At 35.7% G+C, this 23,045-nt stretch overlaps 1 protein-coding gene across 15 annotated transcripts in view; it reads right to left on the bottom strand.

Moving 5' to 3' along the window:
- The window catches only part of LOC127941596 (formin-binding protein 1), a 61,921-nt gene extending 45,781 nt beyond the window's left edge, over positions 1-16,140 (bottom strand). For 3 of the 15 annotated variants that reach the window (XM_052536809.1, XM_052536811.1, XM_052536813.1), the window contains exon 1: positions 15,934-16,137. In XM_052536809.1, coding sequence (XP_052392769.1) covers positions 15,934-15,981 — 48 coding nt within the window. In that variant the 5' untranslated portion in view covers positions 15,982-16,137. Of the gene's footprint in view, positions 1-15,933 lie in introns of all 15 variants that reach the window. The other 12 variants (XM_052536807.1, XM_052536808.1, XM_052536814.1 and 9 more) reach the window with 8 other exon arrangements.
- Between the last annotated feature and the right edge of the window lie 6,905 nt (positions 16,141-23,045).

Raw genomic sequence — 23,045 nt, 5'->3', positions numbered from 1 at the left:
GGTGTTTTTTTCGGAAGTTGCCTAATAATATGACATGTGGTTGCATGACGTCACCATTTTAATAAATTTTGACTTTTTTAGTTTACACAGAGACTATAACAACATTGTTTCCAAAAACTTGCACTCTAAAAATGATTTTCAAAAGTTTGCCTTTTCTGGCCTCTGAAACACTGTTGTTATGTAGGTGTACGGCCAAAACACATAAAAACTGTGTCATGTAACAGCCACTAAGGTGCACTATTCCTTTAAACACAGAAATGCACTACTATGATCAATGTGATGATGTCATCATAGATTCTAATTAAAAAAATCAGGTCATACTCTAGTCTATATATGGAAAAAACAAAAAAATTTCATAGCAATTATTCTCGTGAGCATGGAAGAATGCTGTAATTCAGCCTGAAATAAAACACACACAACTGCACAAAAACACGAGCATGAGAATAGCTGTACGACACATATTCCATCATCCAGAAACACATGCACACACGCCTCCTCTCTCTCTCTCTCTCTCTCTCTATAAATAGGCAATGTGTGCTCTGATGGGACACCCAGAAATCCTAGAGTTCACGCATCTCTCATGAACTCATTAAATCCAGAGACTCTGAAGAGCAGAGCACAAGTCAGACACTGAGAGCTGACAACCATCACTACTGCACAAGTATTACACTTAAAAGGGAGGTTTAATGCTTTTTCATCCAGTCTGACTTATTTACACTGTAAAAGGGTTGGATGCTAAACATAGACAAAGTGGGGTGGACGTATGATGGAGTATTTCTCTTTCAGGGTTCGTATTAAAACAGTGGCTGCAGTTTGTTTGTTTGATTGTTCCCGGCATTTCTATAAATGTTATACCAAGAACACTCTGGTAAGCACCTACCAATACCCAAGCAAGAGAACACATATACAGATCAATAATAGAGAACACATATGTAGATCAGTGGTAATCAACCTTTCTGGGTGATTGCAATGCAGTTGCTAGGACATTCTTAATAGTTGTTAATTCTAGCAACTCTATGGCAACTACCAAAAAAGATATTGAAATTAAAATGGCAAAAAGATTGTTAATGCTTTCACACTGTTTTGAGAAATTATTTTGGTCTTAAGTAGAAACTATTACTATAGTGAGGTATTTTGATGTAAACTGTCCATTTTCGTAAGAGATTTTCTCTCAACATTTTTGAAATCAGTAAATGTGTTTTTAATTTACCCTCCTGCTATGAACTCAACAAACTCTCAACATCCACACAACATGATTCACTAAATCCTTGTGAAATCTGGCCTTAATTTAGCCATAGAGACCAGCTTCATCAGGCTTCAGCTTTGGTACTTTGGGACAATTAACTGCTACACTAATGAAGAACTCCACTCATTTCCACAAATCGGAGACAGAGAGAGGAAATGACACTGAACTCAACTAGAATGCAAACCTTAAATATCTGGAGCTGAATTTATGAGTCCAAACTACCGACCTCAGATCAGTCTGCTGCTTAGTTTCAGGTGCAACATGGTTTATAAGAACAGGGACATCAGATCAAGTCAGTATTTCTTTCTAAAATTGACCAAGTATGAACAAGACCACTGCAGATAAAGTTTATTACATATCCTTTTCTTTCTTTGTTTTTTTTTTTTTTGAGAATATAATGCCATAGCCGTATGTGTGTTAAACAGTGATGGGCAAATGATGGTCACTTCTAGGAAGTAAAAAAAATAAATTAAATAAAATAATGGTCAGAAAATAAATGTTGAAGAATACATATGATTCTCACCTCTAGGAAGTTAAAATTAAAAATTTAAAAAAATACTTAGTGCATGGTAAATATGATGGTAATTTCTAGGAAGTAAGATAAAATAAAATAAATAGCACAAGGTACATATAATGTGATAATTTAGGAAGTTAAAATAAAAAATAAAATGGAAATCAGCCATTGTCTGCTCATTAGGAAACAATTCTTATTTTCGCATCACTGCTCTTTTTTATTTATTTTTATAATTAGTGAGGCCTGCAGTTCCACTGCTGACCTCTTGGAGCAGTAAAGAGTTACCTTGTGTACACTCAGTGCTGTCAATCAACCTAAAAAGTCTTAAAGTCTTTGTTGTGCGCTTTTTATTTAATTACCAACAAAAGAAAGTTCCCAAAACTCCAAACACAGTCACACATCAAGGATTCTGTGTCTGTTCATCAGTTGACACCATGAAACCGAAACAAAACACCATCAACAATAAATTCCCTCCACAAAAACACTCATTTACAAGTCTGAGCCACAAATAACTGTAAAAACTACTTGAAGGGGACAAAAAGTGAACAGCATCATACATGTTATCAAAGGCTTGTTCACAACATTAATCTAACCATACCAACATGGTTAACATTCATGGTTTTGGTTTTTGCATGCTACAAACCAAAAAGTCACAGAAGTTACAGACACCTTATAACATCTCTATCTCTCCTGCACTATTAGTCAGAATTTAATATTATCACATGGCAAATTAGATTAGTAATTTGTTCTATTTAAGTTTCCTGCCCATAAGGAACGTTCAAAAAATACTTGGCAAAATCCTGCTGACCTAAAAACAGCTGACACAGGCGGTGTCTTTGAGAAGGTGCAGATGTAGAGCGCTGTGGTGACGGATGTGCTACTGGACACACGGGGTCAGTCTGATAAACGTATTAACGCCGTTTACTCAACAGACATGAATGATTCCTCGAAAAACATGGCTTGATGAGAACTTAGTCCAATTAGGCTTGACAGTTTCAGCACACACAGGTTCACATGCAACCGAATAATCTGAGAAGAAGAACTTTCCTAATCTGAAATTAAAATAGATCTGATTGAAAATGAGTGCATGTAAACAGCTATTGTGCTTTATGAGTGTGCTTGGTAGGGGTTTTCAATCGTCATGAGTTGTTTTGAAGTTATGCTCATTGTAGAAAATAGAAGGGTCTCTCTCTTCGCTCAATAGCCTCTGTTCATTGTGGCTGGCACTTGTAGGCGGTTTGCATTCAGAGAGAAATATTTGTGTGAGATGTTGAGCAATTCGTGTTTGTGTGTGTGTGTGTGTGTGTGTGAATGCCAGTCCATTGGTCTTTCACACAGGGTCTTTGTGCTAGAAGAAAAGGCAGAACAGAGCTACTGTAACCTCTTAGTCATGATACACAGAAGGGTCACACACACACTTGGATGGTCCTATCACCAACATTTGTCTTTGTGACATGAAAACATCCATGTCTTCTCTACACACAGTAGGGCATCATAACAAGTACACTGCTCTGAAATAGCCCATCGATTTAAAACACCCAAGAGAACATCACCACAACCGCTCAATAAACACAGCTAGCATCATAAATCTCAAATGCTAACATCCCTTTTCACTGCTGAGAGAAGGTCTCAGATGTTCATAAATGCACACAAATGCACAACACAATGAAAAACCAGGGGCTTTTAGACTACTAAAGCTACTAAGTGTTGCCAAGTAGTGCTAAGCAGTTGCAAAAGCTATTCTGCAATTGGGTTGCAAGTGTGATCTGAATGGTTGACAGTGTGTTTCTATTCAGTTGCAGTAAGACAGTGATTTTAGTATGTTACTATACGTTTGCTAGTTTCTCTGCTGTTCATTATGGTTGCTAGAGTTTCTCTAACTGTATTCAGAGAGATAGAGAGAGAACAGCATGACAGTGATTCACATTTTTACGCATTTCCTGATACAGTAGCTTCAGTTCTCAAAAACAGTAACTGAAGTGGTTTTGGGTGGAGTCCCATCTGTCTGTCACATTCAAAGTCCCCACCTACAAGTGAGAGCTGGAATTTGAGTCACTTCGACGGGAAGGATGCCACACACACACACACACACACACACACACACACACACACGCACACACACTCTCATGTTCATCCTGTGTGATCTCAGCCACACAAACTCATTTTCTAGCTCTGCTGATGTGTGCTGGAAACTCATGAGTCCAAGCTGACACAAGACAAACCACTCTGGTAACTAGCCTCCCAGAACAGTGATGAAATTCACTAAAATCACAATTCATCCACTCCACTAGAAAAATTTCCAGGGGTGACGCCGAATAGTCGACGAATCGATGCTTTGATTCGAGGAGCCTGATTCGACTGTGTTTCTGCACATTGTTTCGTGAATAATCCGTCCACAAAAGGAGTTCGCATTCAGAGCCCCGCAGATATGTTCATGTTCCTTCAGGCCCTTTTTGCAAATAGCCTATAAGTCTTAATATTAACATTATGTTGTATAAATAACGAAGCGTATTCTATATGAAATTATGAGTTAAATCCCATTGATTAAAAATCAAATGCATCATTCTACTGGTCATCTTCATTGTGCGTACCTCAAAACAGAAATGCAGAACATTAACTGTTCACATTTTCGGCTAACGTTATAATGAAAGCACTATTGTAAAAAATAAATAAATAAAATTGTTCATTGTTATGGTTTCGCCGACGTTAAGTGTTAGCTATTTGTTCATCAAAACATAAAACATTATTTACCCCGTTTATATCAGCAAGGTGTTCATTACACATTTTCCCTGTGTGTTAACATCAGAAATTATATCTGACTTGACTCTTGTTAATGTATTTTGCCGCGCCCCCAAACATATGATTCAACTATCAGTCGAATATCGGCAAGATTCGAAAATTCTGATTCGACTATGAAAATCCTTAGTCGGGGACAGCCCTAATCGTAGAGTTACAAACTCTTGTGACTTTAAATGGTTTTAGTATTCCAGCACTCAGGTTAAAAAATGCAGGGGGCCAATTTCATTTAATAAGGCTTTTATGAACACTCTTACGAGTTGTAATGTATCCTCGTAATAATTCAATTTGGATACATTTTATTTAAAGGAACAAAATATTTAAAAATTAAAAAGTATGAGGAATTAAATTGTTAAAATTCTTGCTTCACGAATCCAGTCCCAGGACTCCAACATAAAGCCGACTGGACTTTACTGTACAGCTACTTACCAAATAAATAATACAAATATTATATTTGATTTCAAAATGGTATAGAGTGATTTAATAGACGTAAAACTAAGAAATCAGTATCCTAGGACAATATTTAAATTATATAGTTTTGAAGCCAACATAAAAAATATGTATACAGATTGACACATTTGACCAATCAGAATCAACTATTCCAAAGAGTCATTTAATAAATTGTTTACTATAGTAATAGTATGTCCAGTCTAGTCGTTGAGGGATGCCGTCGCTATAACTACTCACACTACTGAGCATCTTTATCTCCAGTAGATGGTTGAGAGTCAAAAGGGGTCGGAGCGAACCCATCGACTGCCTTCTGTTAAAAAAATCATACAGCTCTTCATGCATCGTCACAAAAACACAAAAACAGTGCAGCCTGAGAAAATATCATGAAAAACCAAAAAATAGGTACAATTGCATGGACAGATGCAACAAGTTGAGATGAAGGGAAAGAAATGAGTTTCAACTCTAAGCCACTGTTGCCGATTACCCATCATGCACTGGGAGATTAACTTTGGTTGATGCCATTTTTGTTATTAAGCTGATTACCCACTTGAATTTGGCTCAAGGAAACACACAAACACATTGTGAAATTGCATCAGCAATGCACTTTCATTCTTACACAACCTTGTGCAACTCAAACACACTTGACTCATTGTTAAATTTCCAGCTTTTGTCCATTTTCTATACTTGCCTAATGATACTTTTTATTACGTTACATAAGACGAGTTCCGACTGCACCTTTGAGGATCTTAAAACTGAGATTTTCACAGGTAATGAAACTCAGAAATGAAACTATGAAGATGTTGTGGGTCATGGCATGCATGATATTACACACTACCGGTCAAAAGCTTAAAATAATAACCATTTATAAATTCTCTTCTGCTCACCATTAATTTAATCAACATACAGTAACAGTAATATTGTGAAATATTATTAATTTTAATTTTACTGAATTTTCAGCATCACATTAACCACAACTGTTTTCAACATTGATAATAATCAGAAATGTTTCATGAGCAGTAATTCAGCATATTAGAATGATTTCTGAAGGATTATGCAACACTGAAGACTGGAGTAATAATGCTGAAAATACAGCTTTGATCACAGGAATAAATTACATTTAAAAAAGCAATCAAACAGAAAAGTTACTTTTTTAGATTGCAATAATATTTCAGAAATATTACTGTTTTTACTTGACATGGTGAGCGTGAAAAATTACTTTCAAAGATATTCAAAAATCTTAACTATTCCAAACTTTTGACTTGTACTGTGCATAAAACAAAATGTTATTGCTTGGCTGCTTAATATGTTGATAAAATACACAGACAGTCTCTTCCTGTCTAAGAAGGCAGCTCTTGGCCAGAAAAAAGCTTCAAATTGGCCCAGACTTGACTTTGACAGTGAAAAGTCTGGCTTGGCAGGACTAGAAGTGGCCAGACTTTATTGATTTGGTCTGTCGGCATGCAGCTAGCTGGTATCTGTCCTGTCGTCTACTGGCTTGCCTCTGAAAATACATCTTTATTGAAGGTTGCCCAGCCTTCAGAAGATACAAACAGACAGACAGCTGCTGGAGCACAGTGCACATTTATGTGTGTTTCTTTAACAGTATCATGCTCAGGGAAAATACAGCATGCTTGAATGTCTTTCTGTGTGCGAGTGTGTTTAATAGTGACAGGGAAAGTTTACCGGGTATGTGAGGTATGTGTGCCAGCGGAAATCTGATACACACTCACCCACACACACGCAGCTCCATGTGCCAAATACACAGGCACTTTAAAACTTCCTACATGTGTTCTGAAATATTAAAAGGAGAAGAACCAGTGTTATTATTGTTAGTGTAAACTAAAACTAAATAATAAAAAATAATAAAAAATTGTCTGAAGTAAAAAATAAAACAACTAAGGAAAAATGAACTAAACTAACTAAAACTCTCAATCTAAACTAAACTGAAATAAAAATGGCTTCGATTTATTTTAGATTTATATAATTAGTATAGAAAACTGGAAACCTTTAGTTTTCATTACATTAGAAAATGAAAAGGTTACAAGTTAGTGTTGTGAGAAATTGAACGTTAAATAAACATTTTCAAGTGATACCATTCAGTGTTTCGATAAAAACGGCACATACTGAAACTAGAAAAAACAATTTAATATTCAATTCAATTTAATAAAATTAAATACAATTAGAGGGAGTTCTAAACTAAACTAAAAAGACAAATGTGAAATTATATAACAAAAAAGTAATTAAATATCAACCACAAAACTAGTCATAAGGGTAAATAAATAAGCTCTTTCCATTGATGTACGATTTTTTTTAGGATCTGACAATATTTGGCTGAGATACAACAATTTGAAAATCTAGAATCTGAAGATGCAAAAAAAATCTAAATATTGAGAAAATCTTAAACAATTAAAAATTGTCCAAATGAATTCTTAGCAATGCATATTACTAATCAAAAATTTTAAATAATGAAAAAGAAAATTTACAAAATATCTTCATGGAACATGATCTTTACTTAATATTCTAATGATTTTTGGCATAAAAGCGGCACTTGTAGCTCAAGTGGTAGAGCATTGCGTTACCAAGCACAAGGTTGAGGGTTCAATCCCAGGGATCACATGTTAAGAAAATTGTTAGAGTAAATGCAATGTAAGTCGCTTTGGATAAAAGTGTCTGCTAAAATGCATTAAAAAATGCATAAATTTGATACATACAGTACAATGTTTTTTTGCCTATTGCTACAAATATACCCCAGCGACTTAAATTCACACACACAGATCCTGTGACTGAAATTGCACCCAAACTGACAAATGTTATTGATCATTAACATTCAGCCCACACACACACACCTTCCTGTCTTCATATATAGGTTGCTTATGTTCAGAGTGTGATGTGAGAAGAGAAGCCTTCTCAGGTTTAGTTCCTCTCCATCCTGAAACACACACACACACACACACACACACTGCATTTGATAGCCATAGCCGTAGGCTGAAGTTTGGGCAGGAAAGCTTTGAGATCAAAGGTTGGATGGTAATCCAAGGATTCAACTCGCAGACCAGAAGAAGTGAGAGGTGAGTTACTAAATTTAGACACAAACACACACACTCAGATTATCACAAGCACTTAGATACAGAAGAAGGAAGGTAAACTCCTCTTCTGCTCAGGGTATAGATATCTAGTAATCAGATTGAAAAACAAAAATACATTAAGAGAACAGCAATAAATCCTTATTAATGATGAATGGAAGATGTGACTGTAAAATCACCAAATCAATCAGGCCAGAGAGGGCGCTGTTTACATCCTACTGAATGAACTATGTGTTGACGATGCACTTTCACTGAATCCTGGAGTAATGATGCTGAAAATTCATTAAAATATATTCAAATAGAAAAGATTTTAAATTGTAATACATATAACTGTTCTGACATTAATTTTGATCTAATTAATATAAGAGAGACTTTCAAAAACATTTTAAAATCTTACCCACCTCTAACTTAAATGGTAAAATACAAGCCAAATACTACAAACTCACTTTTATACAGAGGTAGTTTACTTCCTCAGAGGTTTATCTGAAGAACTAAAGTACTAATGATTTAGAATGACAAAAATGAATAGAGAAAATAAAGAAAAAGGGATACGGCATACAGAAGGAAGAAAGTCATGTAGGGTGACCTAATCTCTTGTTAAGGGAAATGTAATGTTTTTTCACTGTGTAGAATTCACAGAACCAAATCAATAAAGCTCCATCCACCACTCCAGCTCACATCGCACACCACAATCACATCTGGCAACTCGCTTATCAAATAACCAACATCTGGCAACCCTATGAACTCCACACGCACCGCAACTGTGAGAAACTTAAAAAGACTTAGCATGGTAACCATTGCTGCCGCCAAAATAGCCGAAAGTGTTACTACTGTAAAATTCAAATGAATTTAGATGGGAATGTTAGAAGCATTTTGTTTATTTGTATCTATTTTCTCTATAACAGTGACTCACCACAGTTTTAACTGGCAGAGGCTAGCGATGGTAAGTTTTATGGTCGGCCACCACTTTCTCTCTCACATTTAGACAGTTTGCCTGTAAATCTACATCAGATTAAGAACGAAAGCCCATAAACTGCTTGTCTTCTTGTTCTTTCTGTGCCTAATAAACTGAATTGGGCACTTGTAACTGCTTCCTGTTTCTGCTTCTCACTTCCTTTCCCACAATGACACAAAAAACACTTTCTCTGCCTTGAATTCGACCACAAAATTCAAATTAAACCACTTAGAATCATTCTGAATATTGAAATAAGTTAAAACTTAACTTAAGTACCATAGTATTACCATTTTTGTCACATTGCACAGTAATTGTTTTAAATACCATATTTTGTGTCAGTTAAGTATGACTAAAATCGGTACTATCACTGTTTTTTATTGGCATTGCTACCAAAAGAGCACGGTTGCCATTGCTATAACCAGAGCCTGGTTTCAGTGATGCCATACTGTTAAAAAATGACTCTGTATTTAACGGTAAAAGACTGTAAAAATGCTAACGGTAAATTCCCCTATACGGTGAAAAACTGTATTGGACATAACACATAATTTCACAGTACTATACCGTTTTTGGAAGTGAGCATATGTTACAGTGAATAACTGTAAATTGACATTCCCAGAATTCCCTGCGTTCCATTTCAAATTTGATGTTTTTTATTAAATAACTCTTTCTTCTTAGTTTTTTTTTCTTATCTGTTTTGTACATTAGAGTTTTGTGTTACACTAAAGTTGTTTAATGAATGTTTATTGCATTATTTCAGTTTCATGTGTGTTTCCATGATGGTGTTTAGTGTTTGTGTAATTGACACTGTGTACCTTCTATAAATGTTATCTAAAAGGAGGTACAAAACAGATTTCAGTTCTTCAAGAGGTTGGTATATTAACATTATAGCAGTTAATGAAATTACGGTATTTAACTGTAAATTTAAGTTTAAACCGTAAAACATAAAATGTTGCTACCATATTTTTTACGGTAAAATTCCGGCAACCACAGCTGCCGTTTTTTTACAGTGACTGGCAACCCTTACAAAAAAATAACTAATATAATACTTACTATTTCTGCATGACAAGTGTGCACCAGGGTTATTATAGTTTTACATATATACATTATTACTTATTTATTTCAGGTAGTTGCCAATGCAATATTTATATGAAAAAGAAATATATCATATTGATTACATTTATTACATAATTAATATATTTAAATATTTGTAATACATGTATTTTAGTTTACTTTGATGTACTTATACTATTCATGTAAAAACATGTAAAAAAAAATAAATAAATAAAAATAAAAAGATATTCTTTCATACAGGTCTACTTTAATTCTTGAAGCCAAGTACAAAGACAAAAGTGAGTGACATTATGATAAACCAATCAGAGGCAGCTTGGGAATAGAACATGTGTTCACCGCCAAACAGAGGAACTGACTGCTTTATCAGAGTTTCTCAGCTCACAAAGTTGTTATTCATGCATACTATTCACATGTGTCGTCAGAAAGACCACACTGCGTTATCAACTTGAGAAAATCAGTATATAATGCCGCCAGCAGACGAGCTCAATCACTGCCAATAAAACAAACTCTCAACAGCATATATTACAAAATCTCTGGCAGTACAATGGTACGTTGATATATACACATTTACATACATACATTGTATTTACATGAAATATGCTCACCAAAAGTGCATTTAATTGATCAAAAATATAAATAAATATTGTGAAATATTATTACAAATTATAGTAACTGTTTTCTGTCTGAATATTTTTTTACATGTAATTTATTCCTGTGATGTAAAGCTGAATTTTCAGCATGGTTACTCCAGTTTTCAGTGTCACATGACCCTTCAGAAATCATTCTAATATGCCGAGCATTTATTTAAAAAAGAAACTTTAACATTATTAATGTCTTTATTTTATTTTAACATTATAAATGTCTTGATCCATTTAATGCATTTCTGAATAAAATGCATTAATTGAAAAACAAAAGACTTGCTGACCCCGCACTTTTGAACATTAGTGTATACAGTTAAACCAATGGTGGTACCACTGTGCATTTTGTGAGTGAAACAGATCAGATTATAGATTTGCACGCTAATCTCAGACATTTGTGAGTTCAAGATACTTTCTTTAATTCGAAACAGCGATGCACATTTTCTCACCTTTGCATACATCAGGAGCACCGCTCACACCGCACACAAATATTTGTTTAGCAACCTCAAGGGATGCTAGGCAACAGTGAAGGAAACACCAGAATGATTTTAAATGCTACAAACACATCACTGATAATGGAGCTTCAAAATCTGTTATGCAAATGTGATATGCGCATTGCACAAGCACACACACACACACACACACGAAAAGATCAAGTCCTATGAGACATTCTGGTGGCTGAGTACCGAGACTATTTTTACAGAATAAGTAAACATTTATTTCCGTGGATCTCAACAGAACATTAAAGGAATGACTTATAAGCGAATCATTCAGTCGATTCACTGAAAATATTCAGTTCCCAAGAATGATTCATTTACAGATCAAATATGGCTTCATCTCTCTGGAATTTTCCTGAAGAGCTAGAGATAGATTAATATAACAATTATAAATAACTCTAAGGGTTTTATTTTGTGCACAAAATCCAACTGGAAAACAGAAACAACAACATACCGTCATGCATTTGACTGTAAAACATATGTTATCTACAGGAGTAAGACTGTCACGCTTTTATTAGAGGCCTTCTAAATGCATGCGGCACTCTGTCACAAATTACGGTATTTTGTCTCATCTACACATTTGTGAGGTGCCATTGTACAGGTAATTTCCGCAGGTAAACATCCTTTGAAACACACACCCACATTTAAGGAAGTCAGGAGTCTAAAATGTCCCAAAAAGTCCCACAAACAAATTTGTGGACAAACAAGTCTACTCTTGAAGTAAATGTCATCATGATAAACAAAACAGCATTAATAGTTGTGCAGTAGATGAAATATTTGCAGTAGAATATTCAACAGCTGAAACTCACATTTAAAGGGACAGTGCCCCAAAAATGAAAATTCATTTCCGTCTTCATTTACTTAATTTCACATCATTTATAACCTACATGATGTTTCTAACATAGAACACAGAAGATTACATTTTATAGAATGTTCATGCAACTCTTTTTAAAGGGGTCATATGAGGGCTTTATCTGATAAAAAAGATCAGCATTTATCTGAAATAATGTAACATTATATAATATACCATAAAAAAGCTTTGAGTCAGTATTTCTTAGTTTCTTTTGGAAATAAATTATATAAATTAATACTTTTGTTTAGCGAGGATGCTTTAAGTTGATCAAAAGTATAAATGCTGTACGTCTGAACATTCTATTCATCAAAGAATCCTGAAAAAAATCTACTCGGCTGTTTTCAACATAATGATAAATGATTTTTGAGCAGTAAATCAGAATATTAGAATGATTTCTGAAGAATCATGTGAGTGGAGTAATGATGCTACAAAAGCTTTTGAAGTTACATTACATTAACATTTACATTTATTCATTTAGCAGACGCTTTTATCCCAAGTTACTTACAAATGAGGACAGTGGAAGCAATCAAAAACAACAAAAAGAGCAATGAAATATAAGTGCTATAAAAAGTCTCAGTTAGGTTAACACAGTAGCATGGGCTTTTATAATATAATTAATAAAAAGAAAACCAATAGAATAAAAAAAGAATAGAGCAAGCTAGTGTTAGAGGTCTTTACACACAAAGATAAAGTTATTACAAAGTTAATAAGTTATGTTGTAAGATAAAGATATTAATATTAATTAGGTGAGTCTGAAACGATTATTTGACAGTGATTTCACATTTATTGTTTGTATGAAGGCTAAATACAAATAAAAGGTGAACTAATTTATCTGTGCTGTTTTTTTTTTCTACCATATTCTACCAGTGTCATAGACTTGGCAAATTAATTTTATATCGTATATCGATATTTATATCGATATACGATACCTATATCGAAATTTTGGCCATATCGTCCAGCCCAAGGTCATGTGATGTGATTTTGTGTTTTTCTTTGTCTTTGAGTGTTAAAAGCTTGTTTGTGCATACAGAAAATTTGTAAAAATCAAGAACATCAAAGTTTCAAACTCAAAGAGATATTCTTGATATTCAGTGAGATTTTCAGTGTGTGTTTCTCAGATCAGGTGACCTACTTCAGGTGCACACTTCCCTTGTGGACACTCACTGCTTCTAGCACAGCTCAGCAGTGCATTATGGGAATGTGTGTAATTATTTCCCACTTTTGTCTGGTCATTTTCTCTTGTTCTGATTGTAAAACACACACTGTTTTTTACGTTTTCTATGCCTGACCACAAACACATGCTCACACACTCATTTACATTTACACACATGCAGCAGGAAACCTGTTGGCTCCAATTACAGGGCAGAACGTGACCCCAGCAGCAGGACAATATGTGTGTGTGTGTGTGTGTGTGTGTGTGTGTGTGTTGGTGCACATTTGCTTGTCATTCCAGAGGTCGATGGCCTGGGTTGGGCTTTGGTGTGTGTGTGTGTGTTTTTTTATGGAAGTGGGCCTGTACTGTCCCAGTCTCAGTCTATTTGCAGGTCGTGTTAAGAAGCACTGAATCTTTTATCTTCAGTCTTCAGAAACAATCATCTAGGCTCAGTGCAAACTCAACATCCAGATGAGGCAAACATCCACCATACGGGACATTAAACCTCCATGTGCACGTCTGACCACACGTTTTAACTGGTTTGCTGGAGCAGTTAAACATCTTGATTATTACACCAAACCTTTCTCTTTTTCGTCATATTTCACACACATACTTTATCACTTTCTCTTAATGATGCACAATATTTATTGTGATCACATAAGCTGTTGATGACTAATTATGGATTTTGCCTATTTGTGGATTTAACTGTAGATTACTTTTTAGATTACTTTCATTACATTACAGCAAAAATGTAACACTTAAGAGCCATATTTTCTTTTAAACAAGCTTTCTTACACTGAAAAAAAATTTGATTTAGGAATTATTTGAAACGAATTCCATTCAGAACTTGGTAGTAAATTTGACAAATTATTACAAAGAAACAGCAAGTAACATATTATAAGTTTATTGTTAAGTTAGATATTGTAATGATATTATTTGATTATTATTTTAAAAATTATTGGAATACATTTTATAAGAAAATATTATTTAAGTTTTTCTACTTCATTCAATATGTTATTCATGCAGATTCTTTGTAATTATATGTGAAATTTACTACCATTTCTGAAAAAAATTTTTTTTGTGAATTTAAAGATGAAGCCTGTAATTTCGGTGCTATTTTTATCACCAAACTAAACTGCAAAAATAACAAACCGGCTTCCCTAAACACATTCCCCGTTTACCATTGGTCAGACATTTAGTCCCAAACTGTCATTAGTCCCGCCCCCAAACTCAGTAAGAAATCTGTAAGTTTGCTCAAGCTGAGCATTATTTTGAAAACATGGCGTTACATTTTTTCAGGTTAATCAACATGACTTTTGTATAAAGGTCTCATATCAATCTCACAGTTCACATTAAAATCTCAATAACTAAAACTCCAGTGCCGATACCAATTTTTCCCATCAGCCTTAGCCGATGAACGATATTGGCTGCCAAGGAATAACCAATAAAATGGCTAAAGTGAAAGGAGTCTCTTCAAATAAATATTATGTTGATTATTTTTTTCATTTAATCATTTATTCAAGAAAACTCAAGAGATTAATAAAAAAAAAAAAACTGTGAATCATCCATTAATTAAACAGTGATTTATGAATGAGACTGAATAAAAAAATTTTTTTTATTATTGACTGGAAATTGTTATTCTGTGTAGTTGTCTGATATATGTAATCGTGACCTCCATTTTAAACAAAACAAAAACTATTTTAAAATCAATAGATTCTCAGTTTATTATGAATTTGGGGCCGTTCACATATCGCGTCTACAAATGCGTTCTCCTTTTCACAAGTGCTTGCGCTCCCGTGGCGTCTGTCGTTGCTATGCAACTATGAACTGTGTTCTCCACAATGACGAGGAAGTATCAGCTATGAGCTTTCGATGTCGTCATGGAAAAGTCGGTTGTTTTTATCACATGACCTGTGTTCGCTTGCAGCATTCTGAAAAGTTGAGATGTTTTTTATCTCACCATGCCACGGCATAAGCGCGTGCCCGGACAAACATGCGTGTCGCAACCGTGTCGCTTCTTTTATGAGCGCGCATCCAAACCACAGCCAGGTGGTCGCTGAATAAAACTCCTACAAATAATGCGGAATCACTGAACAACTTCGGCAACTCTGCATTATTTAATCCTATGTCCAGTGTTCGTAACAGCTGCCATTACTTAGCTATTTGCAGCTCCCTAAATGCAATGGCAACCTGTTTTATAGACGAGGCATTCGCGTTTTCCATTTTGACCCACAGACTTTCTTAGCTATATATGTGCATGCACATATAGAGCAACGTGTTTACACTTTCAAAGTGTATGGGAATATTTCAGCTGAATCAAACAGTTAAACATGCTTTCAAACCTTACCAGGGTAGGCTTCCAGCACTCTGCTAGTGGGGGAGGGGCAACACCGAGCTGCCTGTGGACGCCTGTCTATAAATAATCCTCGGAAAAAAACTATCGGCGAACGCAGCAGCCACGTATCGGCCGATGCTGATACACGTAAAATCTTAAAAAATCAGCCCGATATATCGGCCGGCCGATATATCGGTCGATCCCTGATAAGACATAACCATGCTTTAGCCAGTTAGTATAACCAGTACTAGAAAACATGCCTTTGTGTGACACAACTACAACTTTTTGTCAAAACATATAGTGCACCAAATACAAGCACATATTCAACTTGACTGAACTTACCCGTAACTGCTGGACTTTTAACAGCGTCTCTACTTTAATAGGGTCCATTACTCCCCAAAAGTCAACGGGCTGATATCCTTCACTATTACAGTAGCCACACCCAAGCGGGACAGCTGAGACGTCCGATCAGTGTGTCCAAATGTGACTACAGATATGTGAATGTATGCAGTGTATGTGTGAGCGTCCACCTTGCCTTATTCCCACACGACTGAGCAAACACATACATTTACATGCAAATAGAAGTGAAAGCCTTAAAGGTTGCAGTAAAGGTTATCAGTTATGTCATAAATGGTTTTCTTTGTTTTATTTCCTGTTTCGAAGCAGAACAGAGATTTATGTCTTTCATGTCATACACAGATTTTCATTTACTACTCTTATATGATTATGATCTGACCTAGCTATTCTTTTGGGTTCAACAATACTAAAAGGTTTATCCATAGTTTAACATACACAAAAAATGAAAAAATATCAATTTTATGGTTAATGTTAGGGTTCCAGTTAAAAGTTAGTCTATATAATTTATAATTGACTAATTGTCCAGCAGTTCAAACCAACGGGAAGCAGTGTTATCTTGGAATTATTAATATACTAATACTATTTATTCATATTTTGAATCTGAAGTACAGGATATATAAATATAGATATAATAAATAGATATTCCTCTACATACACCATCATAAATATGGCAAATACCCTCACTAGGTGATGTTTGATGGGTTACTGTCAATGTTGCTTATGTGTAATACAATTTACATTAAACAGGTTTACGTTTACGTGAATATCCTGGATCAACATTTTGTTTGGAGCTGAACATGCTCTCTTCAGTTTGGTATTATTGTTCTAAGCAATGGGACTTACCTTCACCTGCCAGATAATAAAACAGGTGGAAAAACCAAAACTAACAAGAATAGAGCAATCCGAGTCATATATAGAGATCGGAATATCATAACTAAATACATGGAGGCCAGCCTTTTGACTTTAGGCAGCAAATAACCAATTAGCAACCACCCAGAAAACCCTGAAAACTATAGCTCCGTGCTAAAAATCAATCAGCAAACAACTTATAAAACGCATAGTGACACTCTGGAAACTTTCAGAAACTACTCGGCATCACTGCTGCATCTTTCACACCAATTATGATATAGACTTGATCTGCTGAAGATTTGAGCAACATCCGATTGGACTGCGTCTCAAACGTGTTGCAGTTATGAAACACGCTTCTCTCTCTGTCTCTGAAACCATCACATGTTTTACCACACTTCCTCTCTGAATGGATGTGTTTGTGTGCTTCCAGGCCGAGGGGCTCATACACACACAAGCTCTTCTCTGGGAAGCCACAAAGCTCTTGCTTTCTTACTCAAGAGCTTGTTCTTGAAATAAAGCATACTTGGTTCCTCAGATTTGCACAAATACAAACTAATGCTCCATAAAACCTACGAATCCATCACATGATATACACACACTCAGAAATTAGACTGAAAAATACTTCAACCTCACTAGTCAAAAGCAGCTGAAAACTTTAGCTGTTTATTAAAAAACTTAAACATTGTGTTTTTTTTGGAGATTGGAAACAAGCATTGATTTAATTTTTTTCTTGCATTTAACATTATTTTAATTTAACAATGTTGGATATATTCAAAAAAAAATTGTTTTAAATGTGTTTAGAGAGAAAGAGAGTCAAAAGCAATGGAAAAGTGGGCCACTGTTCTTTATAGACTAATAAATTCTACAATTGGACAACACTGTGAGAGACAGAATGACAGAAAGATGGATGGATGGATGGATGGATGGGTGGATGGATTGATGGATAGACCAATATACACTCACGAAACCTGAGAGGTTGTTTCAGGAAATTGCACATAATAGAATCTTATGCTAAACAACAGAGCAGCATTCCAAACGGATGATGTCATTAGAAAGTGCTACTGTACATCAGAGATGATGTCATCAGCCGGAGCCAAAAGTACTGCACAACAGTCATGTTTACTGCTCCAGAAAGAGATGAAAACAATCATTATGTGAGTAGAGGCGTATTCTCTCTCAGTACCACATTCTTCAGAAGTACGGCTCTCAGAGGAAGTGCTGCACCTATAATAGCCAAACCCTCCTCTGCTGCAAGAGACTGTGAGTCATTCAGAGCCTCTCACAACTTCACAATGAGTGAGGATGAGGCAGATCTTCACCAATTCAGCGCAACAGTGCCTCTCATGAGGATGTATGACATCACTTCCTGTCATGCACTTCCTTCCGCTGACATGAATACTAACTAAAGAGAGGAATCATGAAATATGTCAGTAAAGAAATGCAAGGCCTCACAGATGCATTGGAGCAAAAAAAAACATGATAAAAATGAGATAGACAGATAGATAGATAGATAGATAGATAGATAGATAGATAGATAGACAGATAGATAGATAGATAGATAGATAGATAGACAGACAGACAGACAGATAGATAGATGAACATGAGGCTTCTTATCTTTGAGAGCATTTCTTATAAAGAAAGAGCAGAGCGGTGCTTTTATTCTCACTAACGTAAGCACTCTGACACGAGAATGAACAGTCCATGATTATTTGCAATGACGTCATTCCTAAAGCATGAATGCACCGGCGTTCACCTTCCCCACACACACACACACAGTCTTCACATCCAACAAATCTATCTTACCCTTTTAACATTCCTGTTTCTCCTCACAGGACGAGCCTATCTCCCTCGCTGGATTTAACCGCACGCTAATCATTCTCCACACACTGAAGAGATTGAGGACTTAAACTCCATTTATCTCTAGCACACACACACACAAACACACACACACACACACAGGGACTGTAAAGTAGGATAGAGCTAGAGGTAGAACCTTTCTTCATTATAGAGCCACTGCAGAACGACACACTCAAGAGTAAAATGAGGGAGAAGAGATGTAAAGACACAGTGCATCATTTAAATACACAATATTTTTTTCTTCATTTTCTGAAATATTTTACAGTGGAAAGTTATGATAGCAGTATTTCTTTTGTTTATTTTTTTTAATTACATTTTTTTTAAGTTAAAATTATAAAAAAGTATATAAAAAAATTATAAATATTATTATTATTATTACTGTTGTTGTTCAATATATTTTAATATTTGTACTATTTTATAGTCATATTGATACTGTATGTTATCATGTATAAAATAGCATTTGTTATTAAACATTTTGGCCAAATTGCACAGCCCTACTAACACGGACAGGAAACCTAAACCTACAACTGTATTAATGAATAAAATAAATAAAATAAAAAAATAAAAAAGTAACAAACATGAATTAGAATCGTATCATAAAAATCTAAAATTTTCCCCAACATTATATATAGCCCTAGTTTACAAATTTAAATTAGATGGTACATTCTCCCAAAAATTACAGTTTAGTGACAATTTACTCAACCTAATGTCATTCAAAAAAAATTCTGGGGTTGAACACAAAAAGGTTTATGCCGCCCTTTTTTTCTATACAACTAAAATAAAAATATAAAAGCTCAACAACTCTTTTTTTGTATAGTAATTCTGCACAAACGGCAAACATTGATCAATTTCGGGGGAATTTGGTGGACTACTTTGGTCACACTGCTTTCTGCTGTGGTCTGTTGGGTAAGAAAAACTATTCATGCAACACACACACACATAGGCAAAAATCTAATAAGTGAAATTACAGGGTATGGACTGCCATTTTGCGGCTGTAATAAGCAAGAAAGGGCTAATAACATTCCAGCATTCCACTTTAAATCAGCCAGTTGCACTCCAACTTTATGTAACCAAGTGGCCAATTGCATTTAAGCATTCCTCACTATCTCTGTACTACTTGTTTTTTCCTGCTCTGTTTGAATCAACTCCCTGCTGATTCACTGAGTCGACACCAGTGAATCAGCAGGGATGATCTTCTGAATCACAGACATTAAATGATCAGCAGGGATGAATCATTTGATCTGATTCTCCCATGACGGAGACTGTGGAGATGAAGCCCAGAGGGAGTTGCTCTCACAGTCTGAAGCCAAAGGAAGAGATGAAAGAGATGAAAGAATCAAACAGAATGAGAAAATGTGAGGAAAAGAGGAAAATGCTGAAGTAGGAAAGAGTTCACCTGCTAAAGAGACGAGGACACTAAGACAATGAGAAACTAGCTGTTGAAATGATATTATTAGTCGTGCATGTGTGTTTATACAAGCAGGAAAGAGAAAATTCAGTCATTTATCAGGCTTTCACTGAACATCCAATGACAGAACGGTCACAAGCTTCCATGTTTACAGTACAGTGTTCAGAGTGAAATACTAGTGTACTATATACTAGTTTTACATGAAACAATAAGTGTCATAAAAATTGCTGTCACATGTTGCACACAAGTGGTGTCAGGTTGTCAATGCTGAAGCTGCACAGTTATTTTGCATTGCATTTTAGCATAAAATGTTGTACGTTTTGTCAGTCGGCTCAAATAATGAAAGAGTAAATGTGTTAAAAACAGCAGCTAAAATTAATAGCGATTCATTCACACTGGAAATGAAAGGTCAAAAGAAATGCATTGTGGGATACAGTATTCTGTGCAGTGGATACTACGTATTTATTTCAGTTAGCTGCCAAGGCTTAATTTGCAAAAGTCTTTAAGTTTATTTTTGATATAATATTTAAAGTATCATTTCAGTTACTGAAAATGACTTCTAATAATGACTCTCGTTTCACGCATAGTAAAAAAAAAAAAAGCAAACTCAACACACTTTCTATATACTGCAGATATAAGAGATAAGTGTAGTTTGCATGCATGCTATTCACAAGACACAATGCATTCACAAACACATTTTGCCTTAAAACAGCATATCTGTCGTTGCTGTCATATCTTTAGATAGCAGAAGTCATAAAAGTAGCATTCAGATCATCTCTTCTTCCTGTCTGTACAGCATTAAGGATGCCGCTGGTTTTAAATTAGTGCTGATTTATTAGAAAGGGTCATCACATGTGTGCTGACGGTTTAAGATTAGTTTGCTGAAAAGAGAAAAAAAAAGAGAGAATGATAGTTTGCATGAGATTAAGAGAACATCCCACAGGTGGTTTGGCAGCAGTGGGCATCCACAACATGGCAGACGGCAGCTTACTGGCCTCCTCGGTTACTCGGCTCTTGTGTGTGTGTGTGTGTGAGTCATGCACTAGTCAGATAGTAAATGCACCGTTATATTTCCAGTATGCAACATATTCTAACCACCAAAGTAAAAACTCAGTCTCCTGATAAACATGTAATTTAGCTTTTTTTTACAATTCCAGAACTGAATTATAAATCTGACTCTGAATCTTATGGGTGAGCCACACTTGACCCTCCTAATCCGTGGTAAAAATCACTTTAATGCTCAACCTTGAGTGTCTTATTGCTTTATCTAACTCTAGATTTCTAAAGCAGCAGATTCTCATTCTGTGAATAGGAATCGAAGGACAGTAAAACACACAACAATCATATTACGCATCTCCAGCGCAGGTCACAGAGCCACTGTCATGCAGTCTATAAAAGCAGATCAATACAAACAAAGACTGAGGATTCAGTTAGCGATCAATCGGGCCCCTGGCATCAGGGGTCTCCGGCCTGATCTGCAAAAAGCCCATTAAATCAGACTCTTGAAACAAACATCCTTATCGATGTGTTTCTAAACCACTAATATTCAGTACAAACATATATGTATAGCACTTTGCACAATATATAAAAATGTAGTAAAGACAAACTTTATGTTGGCTTGAGCAAGCCTGACTAGAAAGTTATAAAAGTAGAAAACTGTTATGCGAAATCTGGTTTAGACATCTTAAAGTAGCTCTGGGCATCTATGACATGCTATGATCTCTCTTCTCAAAATAATTAATAGGTACAGAATCTGCTTCTAGTGCCAATATTTGCATTGCATTGGATGACAACACACAAGGTAGTGTGGCTGACATTTCCGCACCACAACCGCTATGGACTAAAAATACCCAGAGGTGCATGGACAAGTACAACAGGCCCTAGAGATGCACAGACACTAGTGTGACGACAGGCAACAGCCGGCTGAAGAGGATGAATCTCTGTCATGAGACCAAGCACAAATAACAAATAACACATCTGCATCAATATCACAACACTAGTATGCACATAATCAGAACTACACACAAAACAGTGCATATACTGGGGTCATCAATATATATCACTATGTACGAAATATATCTGTTATTTTTATATATATATTTATACATTAATAAAGAGGATCTATATTTATATACGCAACTTAAATTTAAAAAGAAATTATTTAAATATTACAGTCTAGAATGCATATCTACATAAAATTACATAGAAAGTTTAAATATGCATATATATGCGCACGTTTTACATGTATGTATTATACTATGTATATATTATACTATGTAAAATATATAGTATAATATATACTAATATTAAAAAATACAGCATGCATATATTCTCATTATATGATGCAGTTGTTGTTCACATGCACTGGCGTTCCCAAAGCGGCTTGGCTTTACGCACAGTGCTCGTGAACCCGTTATTAGAGCCCGTGACCGTGGTAATCGACCCCCGTCGCGGTCGGTACAAACTCACCCATAGCTCGGTTCCCCAGCTCATGGTTTCCGCGCGTTCTTCGCGTAATAATCCACGATTTGTGCGTTCGGACGCGTTTGTACTCCAAACCCAGCAGCGGAACAGAGTCCGTGTCTCTCTTCTCGGCTTCTGCGCGCGCGTGTGTTTTTGCGTGGGGGCGGGTGTCTCCGGAGACTTCGCGCACTGACACTATCTCTCTCTCTCTCTCTCCCTCTCTCTCTCTCCCTCTTCCAGATATGAGAAAGGCGCCTAAAAAACGATGATTTTTCACGCGCGTTTTCTCAAAATGCACGGAACTGCAGAAGCATGATGTTCAAATACTTTGCTCACTCACTCACAAGCGCTCTCTCTGAGAGACAGACGCAGGGCTCGGCCGCGCGCCTCGCTTCAGGTGACAGCTGCACTGGCGGGAGCGCGCACAGCGTAGAACTGGGATGGATCGGAAAAAAATCGATAAGTGACGATAATTCACTTGACAGATGGCGAGCCTGTTCAAAACAATATGAGCTGTTAT

Source organism: Carassius gibelio, chromosome A21, assembly GCF_023724105.1.
Source record: "Carassius gibelio isolate Cgi1373 ecotype wild population from Czech Republic chromosome A21, carGib1.2-hapl.c, whole genome shotgun sequence".
NCBI lineage: Eukaryota > Metazoa > Chordata > Actinopteri > Cypriniformes > Cyprinidae > Carassius > Carassius gibelio.
This window is presented reverse-complemented; position numbering and strand designations above follow the sequence as displayed.